At 49.0% G+C, this 18,922-nt stretch overlaps 1 protein-coding gene across 1 annotated transcript in view; it reads right to left on the minus strand.

Moving 5' to 3' along the window:
- Lpcat1 (lysophosphatidylcholine acyltransferase 1) overlaps positions 1 to 18,922 on the minus strand; it is a 53,173-nt gene that overhangs the window by 21,166 nt on the left and 13,085 nt on the right. The window contains exons 2-3 of the mRNA XM_057789918.1: positions 10,993 to 11,135; positions 5,703 to 5,917 (exon numbers count right to left, since the gene is read on the minus strand). Of these exons, the coding sequence (XP_057645901.1) occupies positions 5,703 to 5,917; positions 10,993 to 11,135 (358 nt within the window). The remainder of the gene's footprint in view (positions 1 to 5,702; positions 5,918 to 10,992; positions 11,136 to 18,922) is intronic.

An 18,922-nucleotide genomic window follows, 5' to 3' on the forward strand; every position in this document is an offset into this window, starting at 1 on the left:
AGTAATTCTATAAAACCCAACAGCCGCCGGGAGCCTTGCCAGGAGCCACATGCAGCGACGTTTGGGGCTTGTGACACCGTTCAGGGTTTTCGAGGTGGAGCACATATCTGCCAATTACAACCTCATCTAGCGTCCAAAAAATTCTTGGAATTCAACCCAAGTTTCCAGGCATGTGGAGTATTATCCTTTATTTGACAATCAGACTGATAAAATCTAGTCTATGACCCAAATAGCTCAGCTTCCCTCCAGGAACCTCGTCAAGAAGGGAAGTGACCATGCTTGCACAGAGCTGTTTCATAACCAACGTCCTTGCAGTTCATTTCTGGCTACAGGATCTATTATGCCTCTCATGGGTACAGGGCTACATACAGCCCCGCCTTCTGTCTTCCTGCTTGGCATCTCTGTAGAGTCCTGGCTATCTCAATCAGGAGACTGAGCAAACCCCTAGCTGAGCCCCAGTCTAGTCTCTTCCCCTCCATATGAGCCAACTCCGTACCAGCACCCTGTGCATGGAAGGAATTCATGGAGGGTCTATGAGCCTTGGAGCACTTGGTTCAGGATACTGACCACAGTGTTACCTGAACCCATGGTGAAGACTCACATTTCCCATGGAAGGGAATGACCGCACCTCTCAGGTGGGAGGCACCCGGGCTGTGGAGGCCGTGTTTGTAGCGGACTTAGCCACAGCCAGGTGCCTCTGAAAAGTCACAGGCACAGGTGAGGGAAGGGGTTGATCTGGGGCTGGGGACCTTGCTGCCATCGGCCTGGGTTCTTGTAGCGAGCTGCGTGAAGCCACACCTGATGGCAATGTAGAGAGCTGCGTGGAGTCGCACATGATGGTGCTGGCTCCCGCCCTCCGCGATCCCGAAAGCGAGTGCTCTGTGATAATCAGCTCCTAATATCAACTAGGCCTGACTTATGCTATTATCACGCAATGATTGTCAGCTGCTTGCATATGCGTGGACCTATGGGCAGTGCCCACCTGGCAATCTGAGGCTGGCAGCCCAGGCCTACTTAAGGGCTGGGAGAGGTTTGCCCAGAGAGAGAGGAAAAGAGATAGAGGAAGAGAGTGAGTGAGTGAGAGAGAAAAAGAAAGGAGAGAGGGAGGGAAAGAGAAGGGAAAAGATTGCTGTGAATAAGGTCCTGAAATAAACTGCTTAGCAAGAAGAGCTCCGGTGTTGCGCATCCTCCTTGCTGGACGAGGGGAACCGCGACAGTTGGTGGCCCGTACGGGGACAAGACAAGTGGTGCCGCGTACGGGGAACCTCCAAACCTCTCTCCGTGGAGCCCAGAACTTGCTGCAGTCAGGGGGTGCACCGGATAATCCTCAGGTAAAGACTGGGGATCCGCGAAAAAAGCGGGTTTTCTGCTCTCGCCGGTAGAAGGGAGAGTGGGGGTAATGAGAGCTGCGACTATAGCAGACGGATCAAAGTGAGAGCCACGACCAAAGTGGACAGTTTAAAGTAAAACTAAAAGAATGGGATTTTAGAATGGGCGCTTCAACATCACACCTGATTTTTCTGGCTCTTAACGAGCTGTTAAGGAGCACATTGGAAAGGTTTTTGACTGAATGTGACACAATTGTTCCTTGGTTTGCCGTCTCTGGCAATCTTAATGTGTCATCCTGGGACAAGCTTGGTAGAGATCTGAATTTTGCTGCAGAACAAGGTACGCTAAGGAAGTTAGATTCATGTGGTTTGAATTACCGAGACCTCCTGAGTTTGCAGTGGAGTGTGAGCAGCAGCAGCTCCAAGGCCAAGGAGCTCCAGGCGGCTCCAAGGCCAAGCAGCTCTGAGGGTCTGTGAAGCTGCAAACACCCAGGACCTGCCTTGAGGACCAACAAGGCCAGAATGCTAGGCCACTCCCAGCGTGTGCCTCAGGGCATAGAAGCGCAGCACAACCAGGGCTGTTCTGCACAGCCACACCTCCACCTTCCAGCTCGGTGGGGAGGTAGACTCTCCACCTCTCCCCAGTTGCTGCCCTGACCTGCGTCCGAGCACAGCTGAAAATGGCAGTAAGAATGCAACGTCCCCGCTCAGCAGGAAGTAGCCAGACAGATTGACAACGTCCAAATTCCCTAAAACGTGTAAGTGGGGACCCTTCAATGGTTGCAGAGCAGCAAGCCTGCTTCCCTGAGTTCCGCTCCACTCCGTGCACCAGTCTGGACCCAGAACGAATGCAGCTGGGGCTAGAAGGCAGCTGGAGCAGAGCTTTGCTAGGTAGGTGGCTGTGGTAGAAGGCACATTGTCTCAGCAGTCGGTGCCTAGCCTGGCGGATGCCACAGCAGTGCTAAGAGTATCAGCAAAGGCAACAACAAGTGCTGGAGCTGAGACAAGCTGGAGCACAGACCCCACAGGGCTGCCAGAGAAGGCAGCGTAGCTGCGGGGCAAGGAAAAGGCAATGGCAGTTTCAGGCTCTGCACACCGCTGAAGAGTCTGCAACAGAGCGAATTTAAATCAAGAGACTGCCCTATTGTAGGAAAAGGTACCTGTGTGTACTGTTTTAGCCAAAAGGGTTGGTAGAATACCATAGCCCAAATGGGAGGTTGGGTCTAGTGGTGATTGGGAACCCTACTGCTGGCAATCTCAACACCTGTTGTCATGGGCGTTTATCTTTAAATCCTGTGTAAGATCAGACAACTCATGAGAATGCAGCATATGGTCACTTAGCAGAAGCAGGATCAGCTGAGCTGCTAGGGAAGCCAAAGAGGTGCACGAGGGAGAAGGTGTCGTCCATGCACTCAGCTGACAAGAATGAATGTGCCACGGGGGTATGGCAGCTGGGGTATGTTAAGAGACGCAAGTCCATACCCTAGTCTGTCAGACATTTCTATCCATCCAGGGCTGTGTGTGACCAGCATTCAGTATGAAAGATTAACCCATGCAGCTAATCTGTCTAAAGAATTGTCTAGATATCTTTTAGGTAATTGGTCTGGTGAATTCAAAAACAACTGGAAAAGCTGCGGATGACGATTGCGACTGCAGATTCCACATGCATGGATACCAGCCTGGCAGAAGGACTATCCTCCTGGATCACTCCATGGATCATCTGAAGGAGTGGGCGGGAGTAGGAGCCCTAACAGGCTTAATGGTGCTTGCCTCCCTGGTATGCCTGTGGTGCGTCTGTCACATAAGGGTTTCACAGCATTGCAATGCAGTTATGACCATTCAGGCCTTCACGGTCATTGAAGCAGGACAGTCTCCCCAAGTTTGGCTATCTTAAAAGAGATAGAAGCGAGCACAGGATGCGAGGCTTGCGCACTGCACTTGAGGTAAGCATACATCAACCTCAAGAAGAGCAAGTCTGATTGCATGTGGGTTGGTGTCTAGCTCCCACCTCTGTAAAAAGGCACCAGACAGGTCTAGTGTTCTCTGGGTGGATGACACCTGGACAGACACTAGCACATGTTCCATTTTTAACAGAGATCAGACCTCTACTCTTGCCTGTAGCTTTACAAAACAAAAAAGGGGGAACTGTAGCGAGCTGCGTGAAGCCACACCTGATGGCAATGTAGAGAGCTGCGTGGAGTCGTACATGATGGTGCTGGCTCCCACCCTCCGCGATCCCGAAAGCGAGTGCTCTGTGATAATCAGCTCCTAATATCAACTAGGCCTGACTTATGCTATTATCACGCAATGATTGTCAGCTGCTTGCATATGCATGGACCTATGGGCAGTGCCCACCTGGCAATCCGGGGTTGGTTGCCCATGCCTACTTAAGGGCTGGGAGAGGTTTGCCCAGAGGGAGAGAGAGAGAGAGAGAGAGAGAGAGAGAGAGAGAGAGAGAGAGATTTTACAAATGTCAAAAGGTCCTGAATAAAACTGCAGTGAGAAGAGCTCCGGTGGTCGCGTCATCCTTGCTGGACGAGGGGGACCGCGACAGGTTCTAGCCTCCTTGACCACCTGCTTCTCCATGGTATTTCCATATGCAAGGGGAAAATGCCTGCTCACCAGCAGAAGGAGATGAAGGTGAGGACAGAGCCCTCCTTGTAGACATACACAAAAGTTCTAGTGCCTTTAGGTAGCTGGGATAAACTTTTCCTCATAATCTGGCCAAGTGTCAGCAGGCTGCTTTTACGCTTTATTCTAGGACAGACATCTGGGTCAGGGCCAGACCAGAAGGGTCAATTCAGACTGACAACCACATCCTTTCTTCTGCCCACCTCTAGGTAAATATACCTCAAGATTTCAGAGGTCTCTCACAGAGCAGAAGTCTTGTATGTACAGAGAGACTGGGATACCAGGGACACTGGCTAGTTTTATGACAACTTGACACAAGCTCAAACCATCTGTGGAGAGGGGAACCTCAGGGAGAAAATGCCAGCACCAACTTGGCCTCTGGGCAAGCCAATCATTAATTTAATGATTGATGTGGGAGGGCCCATTCCATTTTGGCTGAGCAAGGCATGAAGATCTAGCCAGTAAGCAGTACTCCTTCATGGTCTCTGCTTCAGTTCTCTGCCTTGACTTGAGTTCCTGCCCTGATTTCCTTCAGCGATAGGTTGAGGTGTTTAAGTGTAAGCTGAAATAAAGTCTTTCCTCTCCAAGCTGCTTTTGGTCATGGTGTTTCATCACAGCAAGGGCAACCTTAACTAAGACACCGCGAGGCACCTCTGTTTTCAGATGACACTCCCGGGGCCCGTACAGTCTGGGAGATTCAAAACTATGCCTGTAGTGTTGTGAGACCCACAGAGCTATCCCAGCAGAGTGCCCAGACACCAGAGCAAAGCTTCAGAACGAAGAGCCTTTCCGTCACGTCTTCTCTTCTTGTCAAGATGTGGCTCAGAGCTGTGGCTCTTCGACCACAGGTGTTGGGCTGAAATCTGCTCCCTCCACTGTTCTTCAAGGGTACCACAGCCACCACAATAACCACAGTACCCAGTAACCACCCTACACTGCCCCCCTCCGACCCCACATCATCTACTGAGATGCCTGGGAACCACGAAGGAGGCCAGCCAGGGTGTGAAAAGCAACTGAATGGCAATACTGTGTTCTCTCTATGCCTTAACTCTAGACCCTGTAAACATGGCCTTTCAGACAAAAAGTCTATGTAGATGAAATCGTGGATCTTAAAATGAGGCTATTGTGGGTTATCCACTGGCATGGCTCTTAGCTAAGACACACACAGTTGGAAAACGGGAAAGCTGGCCATGCAACCAGTGAGGCAGGACATCCCCCATGGAGCTTCTAGAGGGATCCCCCTGGCACACACTATGACCTTGGACTCATGGTTCCTAGAATGAGACAAAGACCTTGTGCTATATCAAAGCACCCAAGATTTGTGATCCGATCAGCAGTCCCAAGACACTGCTATTCCTGTGGGAGTCACTGGTACTCAAGAGCAGGCTTCCCAGAAGCTCAGAATACCCTGAACTGCCCTGTGATATAGGAAACATGCCTACAAGACAGACCTTGGGCATGTACGTCTGCACTTGACAGTACCGGAGGACACACAGGCATGATAAAACCCACAAAGGCTCATGCTACCGGGGAACCACAATGCAGAACACAGAACACAGCCAGGGCCTGTTGTGTGATGGCATATAGCCTGAAGGGACCTGTCACCGGGGAGGTGTCTTACCCACTCTCAGGGTCTCCTTGCTCACCCACCCCTGAAGTTTTACCTGCTCTCAGAAGGTTCACCCACTCCCATAGTCTCACCCATTCCCGGGGGCTCATCCACTCTCAAGTGCTCTCACTCACTTCCCCAGATTGGGATGTCTCTGCTCTCCGCCTTCATCACAATGGAGGACATGGTCATGGTGACAGGGATGGCGTCAAAGTAGGAGGAATGTGGAGCCAGTGTGAGGATAGCAGCCTCTGCAGGCAGGGCCTGCCGCCCCTTCACAGCCACACGGTGGAATCCGCCAGCAAACCACATGGTGCGCATAATGGCCTTGAGTAGGAAGTCCACAACCCTGTAAGAGATAGGCAACGTCAATCTGGTTCCTGCCATGACATGGGCATGCAGGGGGTCTGGGAGAAAATGATGCTGGGGTCTTGGCAGTGGGGCATTGAAGGCTACTTCAGCAACTGCCCAGAGAGGAGAACTGTGTACTTGATTCTGGGGGCACCCATAGCCAACGGTTCCCACCTCTGACAAATAAGGTTTGTTTCCCATCACGTAGCATCTTGCAAGTGGGCACAGCTATTCAGCATTGGCAGTGGATCACATGTCAAGGTCAAAGACATCCACACTTTAGATATCAGCAGCTCAGGTTAGCACTCAGTCGTGCAGGAGTAGACAAACCATCAAGGCATGTAGAACACCCATTAGAAGCTGCATGCTAAGCATCTGAGAGCAAAGGCAGTATCCTGGTGAGACTTCTAGACCTTCTCACAGGTCTCCCTAGCTTGGAAGCTGACCACATGAATCAATACAGCTTTTGGAAGGGCCTAGATGGACATGAATGTAAATGAAAAAAAAAAACTGGCTGAGGTCATCCATCTTGGTTTCCTACGATATCCTTTTTAAACACACGAGAATTCAGGCATTCAACCCTGGTATTTTCCTTTCTCCTCACCTACAACAAACCTCAGTCGCAACTCAGACACCTCTCAGGACACCCCTGCAGTGACATGTAGCATGGACAGCCCTGGGAGGAGCTTGGTCCCCAGAGGAGACTTGCTGTAAAACACACCAGGTATCACTGACTGTGGGCTAACCAGGTGATTAAAAACACAGAAAAAAAAAAAAGCCCAAAGCCCTGTTCCTTGACTTTCCCAAAGTGCTAACTCCCCTGGAGGTTCTGCGAGAGAAGCCCCAGCAGATCTGAGTCGAGGCCAATCACTGTTGAACGCAGAGCCCCTGGAGAAGTCACCTTGGAAAGACCTTTGCTTACTCGGAGAATGAGCAGCTGCTGTGGTTACAATGAGACACTGGGGAGCAGACTCAAGGTTCTATTTCTAGGGACGGTGTGAGACATGGGTACACATTTCTCAATGTCAGCTGGACACTTCTAGATGGACTTACAATAAAAAGTTCAAAAATAAAATGCACAGCGACTGCTAAGGAAGAGGCTGCAGAGAATGAGGAAGTGGAGCTGTGGGAGTTGCACTGGAACAGGAATCGGTCCTGGGAGGGCAAGAGGAAGAGGGGAGCTGGAAAGAAAGTACCATCACCATCACCCTGCAGTCTTGTTGACAGCAATGCCCTTCTGCCCTCATAGGGAAAGATGAGACAGCATGGGGGCAGGGGGAGCTGGGTGCTCCAGGCTGATGGTGTGAATGGAGATAGACCTTGTGGGCTCAGTGAAGGTGAAGACCCTCATCCTGCTGATACTGTCACAGGAGGCAAGGAGGACACTTAGCTCTGGGCAAAGTTGGAGGTCAAGTAAAGGCCAGGAAAGAAAGCTACAGGAACATGAAGGAGAAGAGAGATGGAATCCAGGCTAAATAGCTTACGCAGTGCTAAAGAAGACCTGGGGCTTTGGGCACAGGATGAAGGGAAGATTCTGAAGATAAGCTGTTTGCCTCCAAACACAGGCGCATGAGCCCCTAGACCAACACTCTCCAGGAGGACATTCATGCTATATTTCAGCCAATCAGAAAGCCAGGCAAGGAAGAGCAAGCTGGTTGTCAGTAGTTAATCAATTAGTCTGAGTTCCTTCTGCAAATCCTCTTTCTGGGAAAAGAACTTGACACTCCAGAAAGTCTTCTTCTTTAACAACAACAACAAAAACAATGAAAGACCAAACAGTGGGTCATTCGGATGCCCCAGGAGGCAAGCACCACCCCATAGTGTGGCTTGACCATGGGGCTTAGAGAACTGAGGCTGAATTTGGGGTTTTGACACTCTTTCTGCCACAAGAAAGAAAAGGAGATATTGAAACTCAAGGGGGGTGGGGGGAGACAAAGGGTACAGTTCAAATGCAAAGCAAAGAATGTGTGTAATTTAAAAACTTTAAATCATAGGATGTGGCTATGCTTCTGCACACAGAGGAAGTTGTATTCATACCCAGGATGTGGGGACTCCTCTCTCAGGGTGGGGGTAAGATAGTCGGTCCTCCAATCTCACGGTTAACCTATTAACCCTGTTAACCCAGGAGCTGCTGTGGGCTGAGGATCAGAGGCAGAGGACCTGGACTGCTAGCTGCCTGGCCCACCCTTGTACTTGCTCTGGCGGGTAGAAGAACCAGTTTAGGGTCAGTACTACTAAAAGGCAGCAGTATGATTTTCATGACACTGTGCATCGAAAGTAACTTCAAAGAAGCATCTTTTGTAAACCCGTGTCAGTCACTGAAAGCCTGAGATTTTGAAGAATGTCTGAATGCTACCAACTTCATCCAGGAAAAAAAAAAGTCGTCTCTAACATCAATCTGTTCACAACAGCTCTGCTGTGTGAACGTAATGCCGTCTGAGGCTGAATGGATCTGCTGTTGTAACTCAGCAGAACGTAAGTTATTTTAAACCCCGCTTTTTCCTGATTCTGAGCCACTCTAACTGCAAAGCTCATCACTACGTCTCCTTTCAGGAGTCAGAAGCACCCGTGAGTGCCCAGGGCCACAAACACACTTAGTTCCCATAGATACCAAACGATGGTGTCTGCGGCTTCCAGAGGCACAGCCCGGTACATGCAGGTTCAGTATACACGTGTATATTGTACATATGACACTCTTATCTATATATAATCCAACCTATATAATCACATAATCAAATCTGTGCACACATACATGCACACATGTACTCTCCTACACATATTCTCACCAACATGCACATACATGCCCACTCCAACATGTATGTACCCTATACATATGTACATTTCAGCATGTGCACACTTGCATGCTCTTATCTACATACATGTATAGTACAACAAGCACATTTATGCATGTTCACATTCCAATACACTTAACTGTATACTCATACTCCAATACCTACACAGATACTCTCATCTTCATATACACATGTGTACTCTAACAGGTGCACACACACATACTTTCACCTGTGTACACTCATACATGCACATATATCAACAAATACATGCCAAACATACTCCAGTACCTACACATATTTATCCATATGCTCATCTAAATGCACACTCCAATAGGCACATACATACATATTCTCATGTACATATTCTCATGTGTGTACACTCAAATATGTGCATGCTTCATATACACACACTCATATACATACATACACATGCACTATTATACACATATATATCCTGGCATAAATACATCCTTCGCTCTCACACAGAATGGCATATTTGTGCAGCGAAGGAAGCTGTTGACAGACTGAGTGACTTGGACACACAAGGACAGAGCTGTTGGAACCAGTTTGCTGTAGCCCTTTGTAGTTTGCAGAAGCTCATTGTGCGTGCATGCAGTAGAGTCCCAAGGGAGCATGTAGGCCAGGAACACAGCCCAAGTCACCCACTTTGAAGATGGTCCTGCTGCTCAGAGATTCTGAGTTGGTGTAGGGAAGAGAGAAAGAAGGGTGATCAGGTCCTTGTGATGCCAGGCAGTCAGCACAGAGAGCCATGGCAACATCCTCAGCCGCTTGTCACCAAGAGCTGACACCTGTCACACTCCCAGCAAACTTCTGCATTCAGAAAGCTCAAAGTCAGAATCTGGTTTGGCCTAGATTTGGCATGCTTGGTTTTATATCATACCAGACTCATAGTTATGTTGGGTTTTTTAAAATCCTTTTAGAGGATGTCACAATAAAGAGGATTAGGAAATCTCAGACAAACAAAAAACTGAGAGCAAGCAACAACTTCACGGATGCCCAGCCTCATTCAACACCCACACTGCGTGATCACCATCATCTGATGGGGACCTGATACCCAGAGAGCTGAAGTCTCTCCTCAACAAACATCCTGGGCACCTCACAAGAAAGGCTGAGAGGTTTGGGTGAACATTCAGGTCACAGAGTATCAGGTTGTGATATTTTAGGCTTTGGGATCACAGAGCCCCCCACACCCACACAATTCAAGGAGCCCTGGGGTGCCCATGTCCCAGGAAAAGGTTATTTGCACAGCAGCCAATCTGGTCTGTAGACCTTTCTGCCAGCATCTCTAGCAAGGATTTGTTTGTCCTTCTGAGCCGGCAAAGGAAGCTCTAGAGACAACAGTAGAGTATTCTTAGAGTGCTGGCTAAGGCACCTGTGGCAGGTGGAAAGACACAAGAAAATACTTAGTGTCTACAGCATCTTGTACTGTGGTTTTAATGGCACTTCAGTTAGGCTCTGTTCCCAACACAGTTGAGGTTCATTCATATCTAACACTTAAAAGTGGGGCTAGTTCAGGTCTAAGAGACCAGCCTGCAGCAACAGTGTCCAACACTCCGGAAGTCTGGACTGTGTGCCAGCCAGAGCTTCAGCTTTGCCAAGTTTGGTAAGAAAGTGAGATTTGGTATCAAATCACTGGACGTATAAAGAGTGTGGGCTTGTCTACTTTCAGTGACCCCGAGTGGGCAGGACCAGTGTCAACCATGACCTGACACTCAAAAGCTGTTCCCCTTGAAACTGCTTTAAGTATACCCAGAAGATGTGCTCTCTCCTCCGCCCACAACACCCACACTGTGGGGGTTGAGTCAGGGACCCGTATCACTGTAGTGCTGGGTCAACTCAGCCTGAGAGCTGTCCACTCAGGATACACTCCCCAGCTCCCACCAGCAGCTCCAGAGCTGAGTGAGGGTCACCTGGAGCTCTGGTTTTCGTCTTCAGGCTGTCAAGAGACAGAAGAGGTTCTGGAACACAGCAGGCCATGGTGGTGGGAGGATCTCTGTGCTCTGGGACATGGGTACAACAGCCCCATGACCCACAGAACCTTGAAGATGAAGCCTCAAGACCAGAGGAAGAGGTAGGCAGGGAGAAGCTGGTTTCAATAGAAGCAGCAAGAAGATAGCACTGGTCCCTGGTGAACAACAGGTCTCAATAAAGCATGTTTAGAAAAGGAGAGACAGGTCCATACTGAGTCCAGTAACATTGTGACAAGGATCACACCACACACACACACACATACACACACACACACACACGAGCTACTTACTTCCTCCATAAGGCCATGGGCTGCTCTGGCTCCTTATCAGGCGGTCCCAGGGAGGCCACAAGTGCAAAGGGCCAGGCCAGTAGCATCATGAAAGCAGCGAACAGGAGCCGGATAGGGAACAGCGTCAACGTCATGAAAGCCACCTGGGAAGACAGGTGTTATTTTTTAAGCACTCCTGTTTGAGAACACGTTGGAGTTACCTGCACCCTGGGGTCCTGCAGAGCCGGGTCACAGCTAGCCAGTGCACTGCCATCGCTGTAGACCCCATGCTCTCGGGACTGGCATGGCAGAGCGTGATGGGTACACTCGGCTCTACTCTCACTCTGAGGCCATATCCACCAGAGGGTCTGGCACTCTAAGCTGGAGCCAGGCTTCCAGCTTGCTCAACACATTATCATACCTTCCTGCCTCTCCCTCAAATCATTAAGGCAGGGCTGGGGAGATATATCAGTCTGGAAAGTGCTTTTTGAAAGAGCTGAGGACCTGAGCTCAACCCCAGAACACAAGTACAAAAGCTAGGTGTGGTGAAGCCTGGAGCTGTCTCGCTAACCAGCCAGTCTATCCTACTTGGTGTGTACCAGACCAGTAAGAAACCCTGTCTCAAAACAAGGCAGATGGTGCCTAAGGAATTATATCTGAGGCTGACCTCTGGGTTTGACACGCACATGTGCACATACTCAAATTACTGATGTGCAGAGATAGTATATGGAGTCCCAAATGTCTGTGAGGCAGTGAGGGTGCTGCGTGGAGTTGTAATACCAACCTTAGACCAGACAGCAGAGGACTCAGGGCACCTCCCCAGCCAAGATTAAGTTGGGCGGAAGGCCAGAGCCCAAGGGAAGCATGGTTCACTGACCAGTGCTCACCTCAGGGCAGCAGGAAGCTACAGGACCAGGTGGCTGCCAGTTGCTCTGAATTTGGAAGACAGGCGGTGGGCAGTTCAGCTCCATTGGGCAGAGCCAAATGCTGCATCAATGGAAGGCATTTTCACAGCCTTAGAAATCAGTGTGGACTTGACACTGAGAATGAATTAGCATTCACACCTTTTAAAGGCCCAACAGTCACTTATGCCTTGAGGGCAAGGCAGATCCAGGTACCAATATCTGCTCCAATACACAGTTCATTCACTGGGACCAATGATTATGTACTGACATCTTGTAGAGCAGTGGGCTGTCAGGAGATGTCTTTGGAGGTAAGAACATAAACCACCTCGCCTGTCTCTATTGAGACATACTACTTATTCTTATGCAACATACTGAAGTGCTGTGGCGAGCGTTTCTCCAATGTCAAATTCTTGCTTGCAATGCTAGGAAGTAACATGATGGGGCTCGTGTTAGGGGTGCCGGGAGGCTACCTGTCTGGGCTTGTGTTAGGGGTGCTGGGCTTGCCGGTGACGGATCTGGACCAACCCTTCTCTGACTTTCAAGGGAGACTCCTATAATCAATCTCCCACTGACCCCGTGCAGTTTTAACTGGCACTTCCCACTGACACATCTCTGGCTAGCTGGCTGCAGCTTCCAAGATTTTAGGATCCCCGCTTTGCAAACTCTGTTTTTCTCCCTAGGTTAATCTTATTTATTTTCCTTGAGTTTTCCTAGAAGCCCTTAGCAGGCTTCCCAACAACGTCAAACTTGAGAGTTGAGGAGGGAGTCTCTGCAGCACTGTTCAGTATGCAGGGTGAGTGTGAGCTAGGGAGGAAACCTGTTGTAGATCGGTGTGCTGCATTGGAGAGGGAGCAAACACCCTCTGCAGCACTGCAGTGCTGTGTGTGGGGGTACACGAAGTTGGGGAGACAGCTTGCTATGGTGATGTACAGCATACTGGGGAGGGTCGAGAGGCCTCAAGCATCAGGACCAGCTTCCTCTATATTCCACCTTCACCTTTACTCACTGCTGGCTTTCCAGCTTTTGTCTGTATCCCAGGGAGCAGGGAACCCTCCCCCAGGTAAGCAAAGCAGGACTAGTGGGGCCTGCCACAAACTTTCTGGAACCTACTAATGTACCTTTTGCTTATATCTTCCAACATCTGCACAGGTTACCATCTTCATGCATTCTCAGCCTAGTCACTGGTCCCTACTTCATCAGTGCAGACTGGTCTGAACAGACTCAGGGGACCACAGACATAGGAGAGATCAATGTTTCTGAGACACAACAAAGGAAGCAGCTAGCCAAGAGGCTAAGACACCAGAGTAGCTGAATCTGGTAGTGATGGTATGGAGTCTGGGGAGAAGGAAAGTTCTAGGCATTCACGAGGACCATTCTTAGATCAGGTTAGAATGAAGAGCCACAGAGTATCTGACTCAGGAACAGGCTAGAATGAAGAGCAATTAAGTATCGGACACAGGCTAGTATGAAGAGCAACAAAGTATCTGACACAGGCTAGAATGAAGAGCAAAAAGTATCTGACACAGACTAGAATGAAGAGCAACAAAGTATCTGACACAGACTAGTATGAAGAGCAACAAAGTATCTGACACGGGCTAGAATGAAGAGCAACAAAGTATCTGACACTGGTTAGAATGAAGAGCAACAAAGTATCTGACACAGGCTAGAATGAAGAGCAACAAAGTATCAGACACGGGCTAGAATGAAGAGCAACAAAGTATCGGACATAGACTAGAATGAAGAGCAACAAAGTATCAGACACAGACTAGAATGAAGAGCAACAAAGTATCGGACACAGACTAGAATGAAGAGCAACAAAGTATCGGACACGGGCTAGTATGAAGAGCAACAAAGTATCAGACACAGACTAGAATGAAGAGCAACAAAATATCTGACAACTTTCCAAACACACTATCTTCCAGGTGCGGGTGGCCACCACCAGGGAAGGCAGGGCCGCCTCTCTACTAAAGCCCTGAGGCACCTTTTCTTGCTGTAGCTTATGAAATCAAGAGCTCTGTCCACACCAAGAGCATAGGGTGCTGGTAAGATGCTGGGAGGGAGACAGGAGTCCACTCTCCACACCCACGAGGCCCAGTGCCATGCCGGATGCCAACTTATAACGGGTATGGGAAAGTCTCCAGAACCCATTTTACAAAAATTACATGCAGTATGGCTGTCCAGCAGTGAGACAGCATGTAGCAGATTGGATATCCTGTACAGGAACTGGCCAGTGAAGAGCTGGCTAAGAGTATAAATGAGGGGACAGCCTGGTACAGGCTATAGGACGGATGAAAGAGGGGAGAGACACAGAGTAAAGGATTCAGCTGTGCTCTCAAGAATAAAAGGGTTGGGCTCCATGTGTCCAACTCATGTGTAGGGCCACTAATGCTGGTACCCACAGCCCCACCTTTCTAAGTCCAGCTGTGGAAAGTGGAGACCCTACTCACTATAAAGAGCCACATTACTCTCAAAGGTACCAGGCCAAGCAAACTATGTGGTCATCTTGCCTGTGAGCTAGAAGGGAGTAATTGTACCACAGTTCAGTAAGGAATTACACTGTCCTGAGGGCTGTGTTGACTTCAAATGCCCTCTGAGGGTTGATTATAACAAACCAACCCATTAAGAGAGATATAGTCTAGATGAACAGGACTGTATACACACACAGTCCATCACAGCACCACAGGAGACTGTCTAAATTAGATTTTGAGGGCCCCCTTGGGAGGAGGGCTGTGACCTGCCTCCACAGAAGAATTCTGTCCAACGGCAGTCACTTCATAACAATCCCAACAAACCTAGTCTCCTTGTGTAAGGCTGGGTCTGAAAAAGGGCAGAAAGTGTGGACTGAACCCCAGTATCTACTGTAGCAAAATATGGGAACAGTGAAAAACGGCGGAACTCAAGAGCCCACAGACCAGGACAGAGCTGCGATGCATCAATGGGATCAAGGGCTGGGGCATGATATACTCAAGGGCATCTGTCTATAGCATACATACATACATGAGCTCACAGGGACACACACAGAATGATACACATTTACATACCCACTGGCAGAGAGAGGTACAAACACATGTGCACATACCCCCCAGTATATACATGGACACATTCACATACACATTGTACACATACATATAGATACACATGTACAAACATAATCCAATTCATATATACACTGAACACATAACATTAGATATACATGCATATACATATACCAATAAATACGATATGGGCACATTCATAATACACTGAACAAATATACATATGCACAAATATTCATGTACACAATGATACACATAAATACCAATACAGACAATGTGGGCATTAAAATACTTAACACATATACACAGTACACATGTACATACACACAATGTGGACATATTCATACACACACTGAACACACATGTTTTCACATACACTGACACATGGACACATATTTACACACAGTCACAATTCACACATACACTGAACCCACACTCATTCATGGTTATACATGTACATACTGGTATACATATATAACACACTGAACACACACACGGTTACCCATAACATGGATATACATTCTCTCACACACTGAACTCATGGATACACAGACACACTCCACTCTCGCTACTACCCCTGGCAGATACAGCTCTTATATATGAAGCTGGTCACAGTTGGGACACGGAGACCTAGGGTACCCCTCCCATGAAGATTGTTCTACAGGTCTTCTATAGACACAGGCCTGGAGCAAAGAAGGATAAGCAGGCTTTGGGGCTCAAGTAGGAGGAAGCGTGACCACCAGAGACTCTCTTTAGGATCAGTATTCTGAGAAGACAGGTAAAATGTCAGTTAGAGAACTCCCTGCCCCTCCCAAGAGCAAGGATACTATGGAGGTGTGCACTGTAGGCCTATAGGTACTCTTGGGGTACTACTGCCCCTACTCATTGGAACTGTCCTCTGTGGTTTGAGCCACCCAGTCTGTGGCCACCCTACAGCTACTGACAAGAGGGAGGAAAAGTAGGTCAAAGTGAACCCAAAAGCTACACTTCTCCTCAAAAGGAGCTGGCCCTGTAACACTTGAGTATGAGACAACATGAGGCTGGCCATGCACTTTGTCTTGGTGGTCAGGGTGGCTAAAGTAGGTATTATTTTCTTTTTCTTCCCTTCCTCTCTTTCTCTCTCTCTTTCTTTTCTCGAGACAGGGTTTCTCTGTGTAACATCTCTGGCTGTTCTGGAATTCACTATGCAGACCATACTGACTTTGAACTCAGAGATCCGCCTGCCTTGCCTTCTGAGTACTGGGATTAAAGATGCACCACCACCGCCCGGCAAGGATTCTTATTCTGTATGTAAGTGGGGTCAGCCTGATGCAGCGGCCTGTAACAAGGAGTGTGTCTGCTAGAGTGAGGTGCTCCAGCATGAAGCACTAACACCACAAGCAGCCAGCACAGGCCCTTTCACCCTGAGTCAGTCTGGCAGGGACAGCTGAAATAGACAGTTCTCCTCAGAGTACATGCCAACCCCCATGTGTTCACTGTAGGGGAAAACTAGCAGAACTTCTGAGGACATCTGCAAACACATGACATCCTCCACATGGATGAAGACAGCATCAGTTGCCTTGTGAACAGTCTAAGCTGCTGTTTCTTCTCAGAGTGTTTAATAGTAAGTGAGTAAAAGCAGAAAGCTTCTTGGTGGTATACAGTGCATCCTAAACCAATCCATCTGTGCAGGGCACCATGAATCCAAAAGGATAAATTAGAGTGAAGTGACCAAGCGGTGATCACACACAGAGAGCCCCTGCCTGGCTGCTGGGATCAGGTACCCAACAAGCTCCAGCCACAATCTCTGGGCCATTGGGTGGTTCTTACTTGCCTACCTGCTCAGAACCTCTGGAGCCCTCACTTCCTCCAGATGTTTTACAAAGCTGGGTTCCAAGAAGGTGCCCGAGGAATGGCTGGCTCTGGGTGTGGCTTAGGTTCACTAGATAGGAACAGCTGGTGACCTATTCTGGACTTGCATCAGGATCAATGCTTCTATCTTATTTTAAAAATACTTCACAAAGACCCCCAGGGACATCCAGCCTCCCCTGTGGTCAATTTGCCCAAAAGTTAGGACTCAGATGTGTTCAAGATTGGCGACACTTTATTCCTGGAGGCTCACCCTGCCTACACCCTCCTCAAGCAGTTGACAGATTGAATCCTGTCATACGTCAAAAAAGGAGAGAGAATCTTGGGGCAAAGCAGAGGACAACATGGTGCTTAAAGTGTAATGTAGGGGGCAGTTAGCAAGTGTCTAGGGAGGATGCTAGACAGAGCGAGACCAGGAGGATATGGTCCTGAAAACCAACAAGGAAAAGACCAGAGGCCAGATAATCTTTGAGAGCCAAAAGAATGTCTTTGGTGGTAAAGATGCCCAAGCTTTACAGCCTGAGTTTGATACCTAGGGCCTACGCTGTGAAAGGAGAGAAGTAACTTCTTCAAGTTGTCCTCTGATTTCCACAGCATGCTGTGCAGCAACCCCCCACTCCCACTCACATATGCATGCATGCACACATGCATGCACGCACTATAGTACTAAAAATCTGGCCCACATTCTGACTCCTTAGAAAAACCAACCAAGGGTCACAGTCAGACACTCTCATGAGCAGTCCTTCCTGGAAGGCTGCTAGAACTCTCCCAATTTGTCTAGGGCTCAGATATAAACCAAACTAGGTTGATGGACAAGGTCCCATTCTGTCCCTGCCCTAGGCTGGTACCAAAATGACCCAGAGCCTCTGGCAGAGGGTGTCCGAACACTCTGAAGGTGGTCATTCTCTCTGCCTCACTGTCCAGTATTTGGGCAAAGGCCCTTCCATACATTGAGTCTCCATAGTCCCACAGCCTTGGCCATTCTCAGACTTGAAGGTCTCTCTCTGACTACCAGGTATGTTCCAGTTCTATTAAGGGGTCACCATCCCACCTGACAGGGCAACTTCTATGATCAGTGAAGAAAAGCCTGGAAGGTTCCAGGACAAGTGAGCACCCAGTACTTCATGCTACACAGTTCCGTGCGGAAGGTGATGCAGGCCTTGTATGCTCAGTGGGGATGTGTGTGAGCTTTGTACTCGGGGGAGTTGTGCTCCTCCATCGATCATGGAGACAGTCTGAGACTGCCAACTTTATTGTTGCTGGTAGCAGTGGAGCTGGATGCCACCCCAGGGGCACCACTGGGGGACAGGTGAGTCTGGGTTCTCTGTGGGCCGGCTGAGGGTGGAGCTTCAAGCTACACAAAGCACCAAGGATTGATCTGAGGCAGCAAGCATAGAGACGGTGAAACAAACAGAGATGGCTTTCCAGCGGCCTCGATGACTTCAGATTTGGGGCAAGCATAGCTCAAGGGTCACAGTGATGGCCAACTGGGGGAGTCCCTGACAGGTGCAGCAGTCTGCAAAACACAGAGACTGGACGGGGTGCTACAACACAGCCAGCAACTTAGCTGAGACCATCGCCATGAACCAACCACAGCAATGAACCAACATCCAAGTCAGGGCATGCAGAACTGTAACAGGGATCTAGCCATCACACTTAGAGTGTCACCAAAGCACCTGGTGTCAAAGACCTGCTACCAGCTCCTGAGGGGATGTATCAGAAGCCCGAGGTTCACATGCTATTTCCTCACCCAGAAATTCAGGGTAAGAGCTAGGAGATTTGCTCAGGGATTAGAGGAGATGATATGCAAATGAAGGGCTGCTGCAACCACAGGAAGCAGCCTGAGTACAATACAAGAGGAACTGCCCTAAAGTCTCACCCACACCAGGGGGAATGAGACACTCAGGTGGGCCACCCTGAGTAGGAAACAGAGATTGGGCAGCTGACCATGTACCCTCATACCACTGAACCAGCCTGCCCACAGAGGACAAATAAAATCTTATCTGGGAGGCAGCGTTGTACTTCAAACCAAAGGGGGAGGGGAGGAAATGAGGGGAATCTGGCCAGAGAGTGGAACAAGGCAGCAGCTGACCAGAGCACAAGGCCAAGCAAGAAGAGAAACCATTTGGGGATACAACAGGCATCAGGTCCTGGGACCCCTGC

Source organism: Chionomys nivalis, chromosome 15 (assembly GCF_950005125.1).
Source record: "Chionomys nivalis chromosome 15, mChiNiv1.1, whole genome shotgun sequence".
Classification (NCBI taxonomy): Eukaryota; Metazoa; Chordata; class Mammalia; order Rodentia; family Cricetidae; genus Chionomys; species Chionomys nivalis.